Genomic DNA, 15427 nt, shown 5'->3' with positions numbered 1-15427 from the left:
GTATTCCTGAATGTGTAGACATGGCAACTGTTGCTATGGCAACTGAATTGGGTCATATGTCCATGCAGATGCTGTTCTTCTATTAATGCTGTGAAGGACAGAGTGCAAAGAGAGCAGTATGAGAAGAAAGGCTCGGTGCGGCGCCTCGTTTCATACTGATTTTTATTTCTGTCATGCTTCTTCTCTTACACACTCTTTTCATCATCATCATCAATATTTGCGGCTCATCTACCACCTTAGAGCGCCCCCTTGTGCTCATCTAACGCCCCAATGTCTGTGTCACTCTTTTGACATGTGGTCTGTCCGTGCAGGTGCTGGACTGGATAGAAAACCATGGCGAGGCCTTCCTCAGCAAACACACAGGTGTGGGAAAGTCCCTCCACCGAGCCCGAGCCCTCCAGAAACGGCACGAAGACTTTGAGGAAGTGGCACAGGTAGCTTGGTTCCATTTCTCTAAATCTCACACCCTACCAGGGTCAAAAAGCTAAAATAGTGACTGTCAGCCACCTCCCACATTTTTTTAATGTATTTATTTATTTATTTTGTATCACAACTACAAGAAAGCAAATGCAAAATTTGCAATGATATTGTTTTCCTCATTTTATTAATTTATTTGTTTAATGCAATTTTAAACCTACACTAACTTTTGAAAGAAACAGTAATAATTTAAGCTAAATTCATTACAAAATCATCAAAAAATACAGTATTTTTCAATTTAACACACTTAGGGGGTTTGAATACTGCAGCTTTTATCAGTCTGGTATGACCAGTAGCTCATGGTGGCTAACGTTAGCTAGTGTTAGATTTCAAATTACAGTCTAAATCCTCTATAAGTTGTAATTCTTAGCAAATGTTGGGGATGTATTTGGCCAAAAAACACAGGTGACATGCAGTACATTTTCTCAAATACTGTGCTTATGTAGAAATTTGAGCTACTTGTGCTTTACTTGAGTATTTTCACTTCATGCTACATGATAGGAAGTGTTGTCTTTTTACTGCATTACATTTGTTTAACAGATTTTACAGATTTTAGGTTATAAAATATAATGCACTGTTATTAAACTCCAAAATAATGAAAATAAGACCTTAAACTACAACAACAAAATTCTTACTTACACATGAATGCAGTTGTTATAAAAATCCAATAATATAGTCTTTAATACAGTAACTCTCACAAGGGGTATATGTCTGAATTGGGACTACTACCACTATTTGTTTCAGTTCAATTTTACGGATGGAGTATATTCATAAGTACATGAGTTCATGAGTACAGGATCTGAATTTTTTACTCCACCACTAAAAACTGCTGAAGTTACATGCAATATTTGTTGAGAATGTCAGCTCTGATCAGCTTTAGCCCAAACATATAAATATATAAATATCGACCTTCTCTCATACCACCAGTGTAGGTGTAATTTGTTTCTGTAGCATCTTTCTCTTCCTCTTTATCTCACCTTTCTGTCTCTATTTCCTCTCAATATTTATCACGGTGCAGCTCTACTATCGCTGACTCTATCAGTGTGCGTGTCTTCAGCATATCCTGTTTTTCATTTTCTCCCTGCCTGTATATGTATATGTACTTCTCTCTGCTTGCGTTCAAAATATACCGTGCTTGCCTTACATTGTGCTCCTGGGTTGGTGTAGAATACGTACACCAATGCAGACAAGCTGCTGGAGGCGGCGGAGCAGCTGGCCCAGACGGGAGAGTGCGACCCAGAGGAGATCTACCAGGCCGCCCACCAGCTCGAAGACAGAATCCAAGACTTTGTTCGCCGCGTGGAGCAGCGCAAAGTCCTGCTGGACATGTCTGTCGCCTTCCACACGCACGTCAAAGAGGTAGGCTGGGAGGGTGACGTAATGCTGAAGTGGATGGTGGGCTGCCTGTTTGTGTGGATGAGAGCTTTTACTGTTATTTCAAGAGGGAAATAATTAACAGAAGAGATGAAATAGGTGCATGTTCTTGTACTTTTAGTGAGTTAGTCACAGAAAGATGGACACTGTGCGTACTGAGGATATTTCTCTGGTCTACACATTTCAAAAAGGACAATTAAGTTTTATGGTTAAGGTGTTAATATTAATATAGTTATTGTTAATATTGATATTGGGGTCTCAAGTCAACCATTCAGTTTGGGTGCAGGATTCAGGAGTGATGTCAGCCAGGGGCCGCTCTCCTGTTTGTCTGCAAATTTATGTGTGTGTGTGTGTCTGTGTGCCTGTGTGTCTGTGTGCCTGTGTGTCTGTGTGTCTGTGTGTCTGTGTGTATTGCTTGGCCAGATTAAGATTTCACAACTCTAAAAAAACATACTACAACAATAGTATGAGAACACTGCTGTAATTCAGCAGCTACAGAAAATAAACAACATTTCTCCACAAAAAAATACCATGTTGTACCCATTTCATGTCTAAATTTGAAACTGTCCCCCCCCTTCTCTTCCTCTGTAGCTGTGGACATGGCTGGAGGAGCTCCAGAAAGAGCTGCTGGACGACGTGTATGCCGAGTCAGTGGAGGCCGTCCAGGATCTGATCAAACGCTTCGGCCAGCAGCAGCAGACCACACTGCAGGTCACCGTCAACGTCATCAAGGAGGGAGAGGACCTCATCCAGCAGCTCAGGTAGAGATCAATGTGACTGCATGACCTGACTAATAATGAAACCAGAGCAAGAAACGAAAAGGAAACATGCTCATATGATACCTCCAAGTATACTGTTAAACATAGATGGTAAATCTAGACACAACCCACTATGGACATATTCTCCTTTTAGTTATAAGTAATGCATGTACTAAAACTTTGCAGCTGAAACTACAACAAGTATATCTGATATAAGGAATCAAAACCAAAGATATCAAAATTTGCCTGAAAGTGATCTGAAACCAAATTCAGTTTCTGTTCAAATGTGTATTTGAGTAGTATCAGTTGATTGAGGTAGGAGGAGTGAAAACCACAAACTGACACCAAGTAATCCTTTTTATCATTTCAAGAAAGAAAGCAGCAGCAATTTTCAAATACAAGATAATAGTAGCTCTTTCTGCCAATTAGATTCAGTAAAAATGTTAAAAAAAAGGTCTACTTACATAATTGTCTTCTTCTAGTCTTTCTTTTATTATTACCAGGCATGAACAGCTTGCAAATTATGTCAGTCCAGACCTGAATACAGTAACAAGATTTCATGAAAACAAAAGATGTAGTGCAACATAAATGCATTAAAAAAAAGAGAATGGAAGAAGGTGTTAAAGAGGTGGATGCAGTTGACCCTCATTCTATTTTTATACCAAGGATGTTCCTCTTCTTCCTCCCTCTTCATCCAGCCCCCCCCCCTATTTTTTCTCTCTTTCTGTTTTTTTATTCTCCATCTTTCTCTTCATCCTTCTCTCCCTGGTGTATTTGCTCTACAGTGTATTCTTACATAAATCGTCCGTTATAAGAGCATGCCTAATTGTGTGGCGCTCTCCCCGGGAAAGCAACTGTAACTCTACACACCTTTGTCCTTGTGTGTTCGTGTGACAGACTGTTCTGTACGCGTGCACACAAATGTACATTTGAGCGTGGGAGTGCATCTGTCACGCTGATTAATCAACCTGAAGCTGATCACAATCCGACTGACCTGTGGTGTCTTTGCTTACTCATATTTTTGCCTCCTGTGGACTTGCTGTGTGTCTGTGTGTTCATGCATCGTGCATGTGTGCATCTGTCAGATTGATGAGTCAAATTCGGTACAACCAGGTTAACATTCCCACTCTCTCTGAACTCCTGACGCTCTCTGGTCTGTAGTTATGTGCACATGAGGGCTTAGAAAGTACTTCACATAAAACCAAAGAAACACCATCCACAGTTTAATTAAATTAAGAATTATCACTCCTTTTTTCAATCTACTGATTTGCTGTATTAGAGCTGAATAAGCCACTGCAGGCTGTGCTATGCAGCAGTTTTTAGAGCAGCTAAATCCGCTTGGCATCATGCCGGTCAGTGTCTTTATAGCTGCTTTTTTTTTTTTTCTGCCTCTCATGGCTTATTGCTAAATTGTGTGTTTACTTGCCAGGGATTCGGCCATCTCCAGCAACAAGACGCCGCACAACAGCTCCATCAACCACATCGAGAGCGTCCTGCAACAGCTGGACGAGGCCCAGGCCCAGATGGAGGAGCTCTTCCAGGAGAGGAAGATCAAACTGGAGCTCTTCCTCCAGCTCCGTATCTTTGAGAGGGACGCAATTGACGTGAGTCTGTTTGGGAGGTCGGAGTGTGTGCGTGTGTGCGTGTGTGTGTGCGTGTGCGTGTGTGTGTGTGTGTGTGTTACAGTGAAACTTTTTGAAATACAGTATCAATTATCTTCCCTGTGCTAGCTAGAAGCAAAAAATAAATGTCTCCACGGTCACAAAAAAATATAGTTTTTCATTCATGTGAGCTTTACGGTGGGAAGAGTGGCGAAAAGCAGCCTGGGAAGAGTTGCCATGCAATCTCTATGGAAACTTGCGGCAGTGGCCGTGGCGGCGGGTTTACATAGAGATTGGCAACTCTCCGCAGGCCGCTTTTCGGTGTGTTCCTGTCATTACTGCTGCATCCTCAGTTTATGACAATCACACCAAAAATGCTTTAAGAACAATGTTTTTAAGAAGATATGATTTGTTTAATAAACAAATCATATCTTTTCTGTCAGTAATTTAAAGAATAAAATAAAAAACAATATTGTGCCGTCCTCCCTCAGATCATCTCCGACCTGGAGTCTTGGAACGAGGAGCTGACAGGTCAGATGAATGATTTCGACACAGAGGACCTGACTCTGGCCGAGCAGAGGCTGCAGCACCACGCTGACAAAGCCCTGACCATGAACAACCTCACCTTCGATGTCATCCACCAGGGACAGGAGCTGCTGCAGTACGTCAACGAAGTCCAGGCCTCCGGTGAGTACAGAGACTCTATGAGCAGTCACACAAGCTACAGCAGCGATGTGTCATCAAAAGTATCTAAAAGTCTATTTTCATGTCCCCACACTATCCAATTGTCTTAGATTAGCTTTAAAGCTTCCTTTTTTTACATTTTTAAAATACCCTCCAGGCACTCAAACGTCTTCACTTTTCTGAAATATTTAAGCATTAATCATCCGCTTGTGTGTGTGATCCTCCCATCATGAGCTCTTACATCATAAATGCTGTGAAGTACAAGTGAAGAGACGTTTGACTGTCACCCGGTTGCCACATCAGGCGCCGCTCGTCATCCAGCTGGAGGTTAAATCAAAACTGCAGCCGACGTTCGCTGTTGCCACACAGCGTTTCTGTGTTGGCAACATAAGTTTCATATTGATACTGTGTAGGTGTCGCGGGTTAGATTAGGTCAGCATTTTGTGATGAGAGGCACCCACTCGCTAACCATAATACCTCACCTGTGATCTCGCATGCTAATAGGTGCTTTCTGAAACAGCACAAGGAATGGTTACATCACATCACGTGTATTGTGGCACACTGATTACATTATTCACAGAGCAGTCTTTAAAAACTGGTAAATATGCTTTAGTAGTAATTAAGACGCTCAAGGGTAGAAGTCACCATCATGATTCGTAACAGTTTTATGGAAGGTAGACACAGCTGGGATGGATAAGGTCTACAGTAGAGCTAATGTGATGTGTGTCCTCCCTCCAGGTGTTGAGCTGCTGTGTGACCGGGATGTTGACATGGCCACGCGGGTTCAGGACCTGCTGGAGTTCCTCCATGAGAAGCAGCAAGAGCTCGACCTGGCGGCAGAGCAGCACCGCAGGCACCTGGAACAGTGCGTCCAGCTGAGACACCTGCAGGCCGAAGTCAAACAGGTACACACACGCTCGCAAAGCTTTAATAGTGATGGTTGGCGCCATCTTCAGGCCAAGAATTTACAGCCACACCAGGGCATCTGTTACTTTTTTGAAGTACAAAAAAAGGTTAAAACTAATGATTTGTTGTAAAATTGGATTTGCAACAATTGGTGACAGCTTTCCTTTGTTGTGTTTTTCCAGGTTCTGGGTTGGATTCGTAATGGCGAGTCGATGCTAAACGCTGGTTTAATCACAGCCAGCTCCCTGCAGGAGGCTGAACAACTGCAGAGAGAACATGAACAGTTTCAGCACGCCATTGAGGTTTGTTTCTTATCAGTTTCTGTCCATTATAGTTTCTTATTTCAAGAACACACTATCAGATGTATCTCTCTGTCCCCTGGACTATTAGCAAGGCTGAACTGTGATTTCATGCCATTAGCTGCTCGTACATTTTGTTAATTCTACCCTCCTACTTCCTCTCTACAGAAAACCCACCAGAGTGCCCTGCAGGTTCAGCAGAAGGCAGAGGCTCTACTCCAGGCCAACCATTACGACATGGACCTGATAAGAGACTGTGCCGAGAGCGTAGCATCCCACTGGCAGCAGCTCATGCTGAAAATGGAGGATAGACTCAAGCTGGTCAACGCCTCTGTGGCCTTCTACAAGACCTCTGAACAGGTAGGAGATGCCACGGAGGTTATCTGTAGTTTAAGAGTCAGTTTGAATATTTCCACTTTATAAATGTTTCACAAATGTTTCTCCCTGCAGGTCTGCAGTGTGCTAGAAAGCCTGGAGCAGGAGTATAAGAGAGAGGAGGACTGGTGCGGAGGAGCCGACAAACTGGGACCCAACTGTGAAACGGATCACGTCATGCCCATGATCAGCAAACACCTGGAGCAGAAGGAGGCCTTCCTCAAGGTAACGCACAGAAAATATCACCAAAACTTGACCTAAATCACCTAAATATTCTCTAAAGTTACATTTCTAATCCCAGCCTGTGTGTGTGTTAATCTTTTAATCAGGCGTGCACTCTGGCCCGAAGAAACGCTGATGTCTTCCTCAAGTACATGCACAGGAACAGCGTCAACATGCCCGGCATGCTGAGCCACGTCAAAGCACCGGAGCAGCAAGTTAAAAGTGAGTATCAGAAAATACACTGAACATTATCTAGAGGAAGGAGGTGGAGAGGTTGTAGAATAGCTCAACTGAAGAAATAGAAATCACAAAATTAAGTACTTTTGTTGTGTATTACCAGTATGCAGCACTGATTTGGATGTTTGGTGAATCTCTGAATTGTATCTTGTCGTGTTTAGACATCCTCAATGAGCTGCTGCAGAGAGAGAATCGTGTTCTCCACTTCTGGACCATGAGGAAACGGAGACTGGACCAGTGTCAGCAGTATGTGGTGTTTGAACGCAGCGCCAAACAGGTAAAAAACAGGCATCACACAGTCTCTTTATCTATTTTTCTTTAGACACAAACACTTTGTTGTTATACACTTTGACAATAACTGCATCCTCTTGGCTGTGTTTGTATGTTTTCAGGCTCTGGAGTGGATTCACGACACGGGAGAGTTTTACCTGTCCACACACACCTCTACTGGCTCGAGTATCCACCACACGCAGGAGCTGTTAAAGGAGCACGAGGACTTCCACATCACAGCTAAGGTTTGCATCAGACGCACATCAACACTCACTGAAGTATGTCAGTATGTCCTTTCATGTGACACTTCTTCTCCCTCTTCCTCAGCAAACTAAGGAGCGCGTGAAGCTGCTGATCCAGCTGGCTGATGGCTTCTGTGACAAAGGCCACAGTCATGCCGGTGAGATCAAAAAATGGGTGACGGCTGTGGACAAACGCTACCGGGACTTTTCCCTGCGAATGGACAAGTACCGCTGCAGCCTGGAGAAAGCACTGGGCATCTCGTCAGACTCTAACAGAGCAGTAAGCGTTGTTGCATTTGAGGATCCACTAAAATAGGAGATTACAGGTGTTAGAAAATCATTGTTTTGAGTTTTTATTAATGACTTAATTCTTCCTCTGTGTCTGACAGAGTAAAGATCTGCAGTTGGACATCATTCCAGCCACAGCTCCAGGCTCAGAGGTGAAGCTGAGGGATGCTGCTCATGAACTCAACGAGGAGAAACGCAAATCAGCACGCAGGAAGGAGTACGTTGTTTCCCTCTGTTCCCCGCTAATTTAGAATAATTTAACAGATAAAGGAAAGCATTAACCCCGCCTTGCTAAAGCTCCACTTATGTAGAATACGTGCAGTGCCTACAAACTACAGACAGCAAGTCAGCGTTTTCATGACATTTTCCCCCTGCTGGATTTTTTTTTTTTTTTTATCATTACCGCAAAGCGCGTGTAATTAAATTATTGGCTCAGTGCCTAAAATTGAAAACGTTTGCTAAGCAGAGCAGCAGAGCGGCTACTGGGATGGTTGATTATAGGAAGGTTGCAGGTTTAATCACTGCACCAGTCAGTGTCTTCTGTCAACAGCAATGTCAACACCGAATCCCATCTATGTCCAATTGTTATAAGTGGTTCCGAATAAGGGGGAGAGTTAAATGTAAATTGCGGGTCCGTAATGGATTAGCGTGATTTAAGTTTTTCCCTCCTCTGCATCCGCTTTGCTGCGCCAGCACCAGAACTGCAGACACAACAGCCGAGCTCCACCAGAGAACAAATGAATCTCTTCGTGTACTACACAGAAGAAGAAAAAAAGGAGATTGCGTCATTTTATAAGAGCGGCACAAATCACGAGCATGATTTCACTCATTCATGGCTGGTTTATGACCATGTTTTATGGCCCGTAACTCTTTCATTATTCATTAGCGTAAATGGATGAAGCAGACAGGCTGGAAAGGAGCTATTGGCATGGCGATTTATCATTTGCTGGATGAGGACAGTATGACAATTGCTGTTTTTTGTATGTGTGTGTGTGTGTTCAGATTCATCATGGCTGAGCTGATTCAGACAGAAAAGGCCTATGTGCGAGACCTGCGGGAGTGCATGGATGTAAGTTCAGTGTCAACAATCCACCACCAACATCGACCTGTTTTACACCAGAGCTGCGCAACAACTTTTCACATTAATTTGAAACTGTATCAGACAGCTGTTGAATGATTATGTCGGTTTTATCTTGTCACACAGACTTACCTGTGGGAGATGACGAGCGGAGTGGAGGAGATTCCTCCAGGAATCATCAATAAAGAGCACATCATCTTTGGAAACATGCAGGACCTCTACGAATTCCACCATAAGTAAGCACAAGCAATCTACCTTTACTGAAACACACGTCTTTGCATTATGGGTAATCACAGAAAGAAATCAAATTTATTAAAGTAAGAAAAAGTTATAACCGGGTCCAAGCCTCCCTGATGCAATTCACTTCAGATGTGGTAAAATCATTACATTAAAATACATTTTCTTTCCTGCTTCCTCAGCATCTTTCTCAAAGAGCTGGAGAAATATGAGCAGCTACCAGAGGATGTCGGCCATTGTTTTGTCACATGGGTACGTATTCATTTTTCTCCAGTATTTGTATCTCATGTAAAACACAAAGTTTGATACATACTGTAAATCAGTTGTTTTTCATGTTAAGCTTGTGGATTGTAGGTTTTAAAACCTGCTTAATCTCTTGATCGCTGTCAGTTTTCTTCATCATCCAAGTTACAATCACAGCCATTAAACATGTTTTTCTCTTCTGCTTCTCCTAGGCTGATAAGTTCCAGATGTATGTGAGTTACTGTAAAAACAAACCCGACTCCACTCAGCTCATCCTGGAGCACGCCGGGAACTACTTTGATGTTAGTAACGCCTTCGATTGTTCAAATGAAACTGGATCGCTCTCGTCTTTTGCTTCCAATCACAACACTGTGTTTCTCTCTGTTGGTGCGAACAGGAAATTCAACAGAGGCACCGACTGGCCAACTCGATCTCTTCCTATCTGATCAAGCCTGTGCAGAGAATCACTAAGTATCAGCTCCTACTTAAGGTAAACCACGGAGTACACGAGTCTTACTGCCATGCTGTGGCGGCCGTCTCCATGGTTTCTTGTCTTAATGATTTCTGTGTGTCTTTGTAGGAGCTGCTGACATGCTGTGAAGAAGGTAAAGGGGAGATCAAGGACGGCCTAGAAGTGATGCTCAGTGTTCCTAAGAAAGCCAATGATGCCATGCACCTTTCTATGCTGGAAGGTGATTAACATTCCTGCACATCACTTACATGTTATATCGCTGGGATATTTTCCTGTAGGGCCCGACTGATATTAGAGAGCAAAAAAATATCCGATATCGATATATTGGCCAATAATGTTATATGTACACAATATATAGATAAATGCAGTTTTTAGCAGTGATCCCTCATATGTTGTTATCAAACACTTGATGAGTTTAACATTCTATCCAATGACAACTCTCCGGTGCTGATATTCTCCTCTTTCCTCCAGGTTTTGATGAAAACATCGAGACACAGGGCGAGCTGATCCTCCAGGATTCCTTCCAGGTGTGGGATCCAAAGACGCTGATCCGTAAGGGTCGAGAGCGCCACCTCTTCCTCTTTGAGATGTCTCTCGTCTTCAGCAAGGAGGTCAAAGACTCAAACGGCAGGAGCAAATACATCTACAAGAGCAAACTCTTTGTAAGTGGAAATTTGGGAGGTTTGGAGGTTTATTAACTGAATTAAGAACAATGTAATTAAAAATCTAATTATTGCTAGATCATATAATAAGCTTAGATTACCTTTTATCTTCATCTGCAATTCTGATATCCTCTACTGATTACAGTTGTTAACACGTTTTGTAAATCTAATTGCCTCTACTTGAATCACCACTTGAGACTGTCTCAATTGTTTCAACACGTCACTCCATATTTGGAGCGAGAGTGTTTCACCTGTGACATTCCTCATTTTTGATAACATTACCAAAGATCTTCTCACATCATTTCTATATCCTCTATATTCCCAGACATCAGAGTTGGGGGTGACAGAGCACGTCGAGGGAGACCCCTGTAAGTTTGCTCTTTGGGTGGGACGCACCCCAACATCAGACAACAAAATTGTGCTCAAGGTAAAACTCTCTTCCTCTCCTCTGTTCCTTCTTAAAAATACCCTTTTTATGGTTTGACCGATATGAGTTTTCAAAGGCCAGCACAAACATGAAAAACTATTTATATAAGAAAACATTACAAGTAGCGAATGTCTGCCCTTAAAGTTTATTCTCAAAGTTCCAAAAACTGATATAACTCAATTAATCCTTAAACTTTTATGTTGGTGTGGAGGATGTCACTGACAAACCAGTGTCTGGTTTTGTTTTAAAAGGCCAGTACTGTGTGTTGGAAAATCTCTATATCGGGCTAACCCAGTTTCTCTCTCTCACCTCTATTACCTCTCTCCTCATATCGTAATCTTTCCCGTTATTCTCCGATGTCTCGTTTGATTTGCATGAGCAGCTTCAAGGTGGCCGAGAAGCTTTTGTGTAGTCCTAGTTTCCTCTTCAGTCTTGTCGCTTTCTCTTCTCACTCTCTCTGTTTTTTTTTTCCCCTCCCTCTGTCTTCTGTCAAGTCTCTGTCTTCGGGGTTAGATCCCGCTTTGTTCTACCTGTTAACAAACACAGGCACATCTGTATATCTGGGGCTGTGTTTTCTGTGGATGTTTGTATCTCGAATTCTCTCTGTGGGCTGACATGCTTCCGCCAACGCCGCTGACACCGATTCAACTCCTGAACGCCCACGAACCCCCCACCCTCCCCAATACTGGCTGTGTGCCACTTTATCAAAGTGATGAGTCGCCATCTTTCTCTGAGCAGTAAAAACCTGCTTTTTAACTATTTGACTGCCATTATAGGAGCATGGAATTTCATATATTTTCATTTTCATTGTAAAATTTTCTCGAAACATCCTCGTGGGTTAGAATTGGTGTCAGCCGTTGGAAGAGCACGAAGCCAAAAATCCTAACACATTTAACTCTGAGCATCACAACTCTATTTTACATGTCAACTACTAAACTAACCGCTGAGAAGCAGTCATGTGGTATGTGCATTGTAATCAAAGTGTGTCTCATTACTAACTACACATGCTCTCACACACACATACACACACACACCATCCATAAGTCCGCTGCACATGTAATCGGGCTACACTTATCAGTGTTTGTACGTTTTTATCATGTCAAACCATTTTTGTCAGCATTACAAAAAAAAGAATACTAATAATAATGTCCTGTACATCTTCTAAAACCAAACCAGTGAAATTCTCTATTTTATATTTTAAATTCAAAGCTAAGTCAGGGATCCAAACACGGAGCGATGGTGAGTACAAAATATCCCCACAACACAGCCCTTCAGCCACTTCACACAAGTCTGACTCCAACTCTTGGCATTTCTTCAACAAATAGCTTTCCAATAGTGTAGATGGGTAAAAGCAATACATGTGATCCATAGCAGAGACACACTTTATCACAGGGGATGGGCTGAAAGGTTGTGAATAGTGTAGTGATATGATTGTACTTGTAACTCTAAGGGGGTATATGGAAATATTGTGAAGTAGAACAACTTCACCATTTGTTGCAATTGACTTTGTATGAAAACTAGCAAGCAGTTAGTTAAAATAAATTGATCCACAGTTGAAATTGCTTAAAGTAATCTGAAAAATCAGTGATAAACTAATTGAAATGGTTAGATAAAAGTTTTGGATGGCCTAAACCAATGGAATAGTTAGATAAAAGTAGAATAATGGAGGATAAATTGCTGCCATGGCTCAGTAAAGGTATAGTAGCTGAAAGTAATGGAGAGATACTGCTACTCCCAGTGGTTGTTGTCCAAATTCAAGCTTGATTAAATTGACAATTCGGTCATATGAAAACATTATTGTAGCACTATCCAATTTAAAAACAATCAATTATTTTAATTCATATCCAGCTTTTTAAAAATAAATTCAAATAAACAGATTTGAAACATGATAGGTGGCATCAAAGAGGGGTTACTAGAGTTCATCTGACAGGGGTTACTAGAGTTCATCTGACAGGGCTGGGGGAGGTATGTCTTACAAACACTGGGATCACTGTTGCAGGGGTTCACAGCTGGAGAGGGCTCATATAAAATCTAATTGATCTGAAAAATGCCCTCACCAGTAAATTAACATTTGATAAGAGATGACAAGAGGTAAATTCAGACTTGTGTGAAACACACAGAGTGAAACAAGAATTCCAAAAGGAATTTAATTTCCAGACAACACTAACCTTTGACCTCTTGCACCCCCTTCATCGTTTGACCCATAACAGGCGTCCAGCATTGAGAACAAGCAGGACTGGATCAAGCACATCAGGGAGGTGATCCAGGAGCGCACCATTCACCTCAGAGGGGCCCTCAAAGAGCCCATTCATATTCCCAAACCAACCACAGCAAAGCACCACAAGGGCCGAAGGTAAACTACTGACAAATCCAACTAATGATGCACATTTGTACACAATGCATTGGTTTTAAAACAATAAAAAAATAATTTAATTGCTTGTGTGTGTGTTTGTTAGGGATGGAGAGGACCTAGACAGTCAGGGTGAAGGCAGCAGCCAACCAGACACTATCTCTCTGGCTTCCCGCACCTCACAGAACACACTGGACAGCGACAAGGTGAGACACACACAACCGACCACAGGTGTAGTAGTTCAAACCTGCAGATTTCGTAAAGGAAAAGCTTTATGTGTTTCACATCTGTCAACACTGTGCATCACTGCATACTGAACCATCTTCAAGTTCATGTAAACCAGCATCCTTCCTTCCTCCTTTTCTCTCTCAGCTCTCGGGTGGATGTGAGCTCACCGTGGTGATACACGACTTCATGGCCAGCAACAGCAACGAGCTGACGGTGCGGCGCGGCCAGACGGTGGAGGTTCTTGAGCGGTGCCACGACAAGCCGGACTGGTGCCTGGTCAGGACCACAGACCGCTCCCCTGCACAGGAGGGTCTGGTGCCCTGCTCTGTGCTCTGCATCGCCCACTCCCGGTCCTCTATGGAGATGGAAGGCATCTTCAATCACAAAGGTACAGTTTGTGGAATGAAAAGTGAATTTTGATGTTGTTTGCTTTGAGACCTTCACAACCCAGAGGCTGAAAATGCTTTTTTTAATGTATATATATTTTGAGGATTAATGCTCTCCTTTGTGGACTTCTCTATCATAAAGCAATCTTTTTAACTTCAACATTCGTCTTTGTTTCACAGACACACTGTCAGTTTGCAGTAATGACTCCATCATGCCAGGGTCGTCCGCAACACTTCAACCAGGTCACGGTATTGGCTCTCACACTTCACCAGGGCCAAAACGACCAGGTATGATGCACTTAGTCATGCTTTCTATCTCTCAACCACATCAACTCCAAATGATCTTACATAATTATAGCAAGTAACATTGGATCTGTCCCATTTTTGTCATTTTACACACAGTTTTTCACAGACTTTAGTAATACTGGATTTAGGTAAAGCTAGACTCAACTGTCAAACACTGTGCAAATAAAGCAAGTCTAATTAATTTTTTCCTTCACGTTATTCTACAGCGTGGTTTTAAAATTGTGTTCTGTGCAGCAGCTAACTGATTTTTGGTGCGTTTCCTAGGTAACACCCTGCGGAAGTGGCTCACCAGCCCCGTACGCCGGCTCAGCAGCGGCAAGGCAGACGGCCACGTGAAGAAACTGGCTCACAAGCACAAGAAGAGCCGCGACGTGAGGAAGAGCGGGGAGATGACCATGTCCCAGAAAGACTCGGACGACAGCGCCGCCACGCCTCAGGATGAGACCGTGGAGGAGGTGGGTACACGATCCTTCTGTAGGACACAAAAACAGCTCTTTAGAGAATTATTATTGAACTTCCGGTTTACTTCGCTTGTGTTGCAGAGGGTTCGTAACGAGGGTCTGTCGAGCGGCACGTTGTCCAAGTCCAGTTCTTCAGGCATGCAGAGCTGCGGGGAGGAGGAGGGCGAGGAGGGAGCAGACTCTGTACCTCTGCCTCCACCTATGGCCATCCAGCAGCACAGCCTGCTGCAGCCAGACTCACAGGATGATAAGGTGAGGGGATGAAGGGCTTTACAGCAGGGGGACAAATAAGGGGACACTGGAAGGAGGAGAGATTATGATTTTGGGCAGGGGCACAAAAACACACTACAGTCTAAATATGAATGAGTTTAGCTTTTAAACTTTAGGATTTGTAGTGGTAGCCCCCTTTTGATAGGTTCACAGTCCTTTTTTAAAAATTTTAGGTCAAGTTCTTGCACAGCAGGAAGTATGTTGGTTTATTTGACAGTTAGCATTTTAGTCTAGAAGGGACACAAGTATTTTTACCATAGGTGGACCATAAAATAAAATGCCAACTGTCATCTACCATCAAGTTCAGAAGCTTAAGAGCACTTTTTCTTTACTTTTTCAATTTTACAGCGGAAATCATGAGCAAAATTGGACAATTTCCTCTGCTGAATTGTGCAGAAAGATTGACAGCTTTAACAGCCTTTATGTATGATAAGTACATAATCGGGTGAAATTGGTGCAAAATACCAAATCTCACCTGCTCCAATAGGTGTTAAAAGCAGAGACCTGACCTGACAAGATAAATTAAACTTCCTACGCAGGTTTTTTTTTTCTCTTCTCATTGCAGTTATGATTT

At 42.7% G+C, this 15427-nt stretch overlaps 1 protein-coding gene across 4 annotated transcripts in view; it reads left to right on the top strand.

The window, feature by feature from the left end:
- LOC128373650 (triple functional domain protein) overlaps positions 1 to 15427 on the top strand; it is a 71984-nt gene that overhangs the window by 43686 nt on the left and 12871 nt on the right. For 2 of the 4 annotated variants that reach the window (XM_053333786.1, XM_053333785.1), the window contains exons 13-41: positions 312 to 434; positions 1645 to 1836; positions 2443 to 2612; positions 4039 to 4213; positions 4702 to 4897; positions 5633 to 5799; positions 5983 to 6102; positions 6268 to 6459; positions 6550 to 6699; positions 6804 to 6918; positions 7095 to 7210; positions 7326 to 7448; positions 7531 to 7725; positions 7835 to 7950; positions 8736 to 8802; positions 8938 to 9047; positions 9231 to 9300; positions 9504 to 9593; positions 9689 to 9781; positions 9872 to 9983; positions 10235 to 10425; positions 10751 to 10852; positions 12062 to 12091; positions 13063 to 13205; positions 13309 to 13408; positions 13575 to 13818; positions 13997 to 14104; positions 14387 to 14577; positions 14665 to 14835. In XM_053333786.1, the coding sequence (XP_053189761.1) occupies positions 312 to 434; positions 1645 to 1836; positions 2443 to 2612; positions 4039 to 4213; positions 4702 to 4897; positions 5633 to 5799; positions 5983 to 6102; positions 6268 to 6459; positions 6550 to 6699; positions 6804 to 6918; positions 7095 to 7210; positions 7326 to 7448; positions 7531 to 7725; positions 7835 to 7950; positions 8736 to 8802; positions 8938 to 9047; positions 9231 to 9300; positions 9504 to 9593; positions 9689 to 9781; positions 9872 to 9983; positions 10235 to 10425; positions 10751 to 10852; positions 12062 to 12091; positions 13063 to 13205; positions 13309 to 13408; positions 13575 to 13818; positions 13997 to 14104; positions 14387 to 14577; positions 14665 to 14835 (3972 nt within the window). The remainder of the gene's footprint in view (positions 1 to 311; positions 435 to 1644; positions 1837 to 2442; positions 2613 to 4038; positions 4214 to 4701; positions 4898 to 5632; positions 5800 to 5982; positions 6103 to 6267; positions 6460 to 6549; positions 6700 to 6803; positions 6919 to 7094; positions 7211 to 7325; positions 7449 to 7530; positions 7726 to 7834; positions 7951 to 8735; positions 8803 to 8937; positions 9048 to 9230; positions 9301 to 9503; positions 9594 to 9688; positions 9782 to 9871; positions 9984 to 10234; positions 10426 to 10750; positions 10853 to 12061; positions 12092 to 13062; positions 13206 to 13308; positions 13409 to 13574; positions 13819 to 13996; positions 14105 to 14386; positions 14578 to 14664; positions 14836 to 15427) is intronic. The other 2 variants (XM_053333787.1, XM_053333788.1) reach the window with 1 other exon arrangement.

Source organism: Scomber japonicus, chromosome 15 (assembly GCF_027409825.1).
Source record: "Scomber japonicus isolate fScoJap1 chromosome 15, fScoJap1.pri, whole genome shotgun sequence".
NCBI lineage: Eukaryota > Metazoa > Chordata > Actinopteri > Scombriformes > Scombridae > Scomber > Scomber japonicus.
Note: the sequence above shows the minus strand (reverse complement) of the source record. Positions and strands in the feature narration are given on the sequence as shown.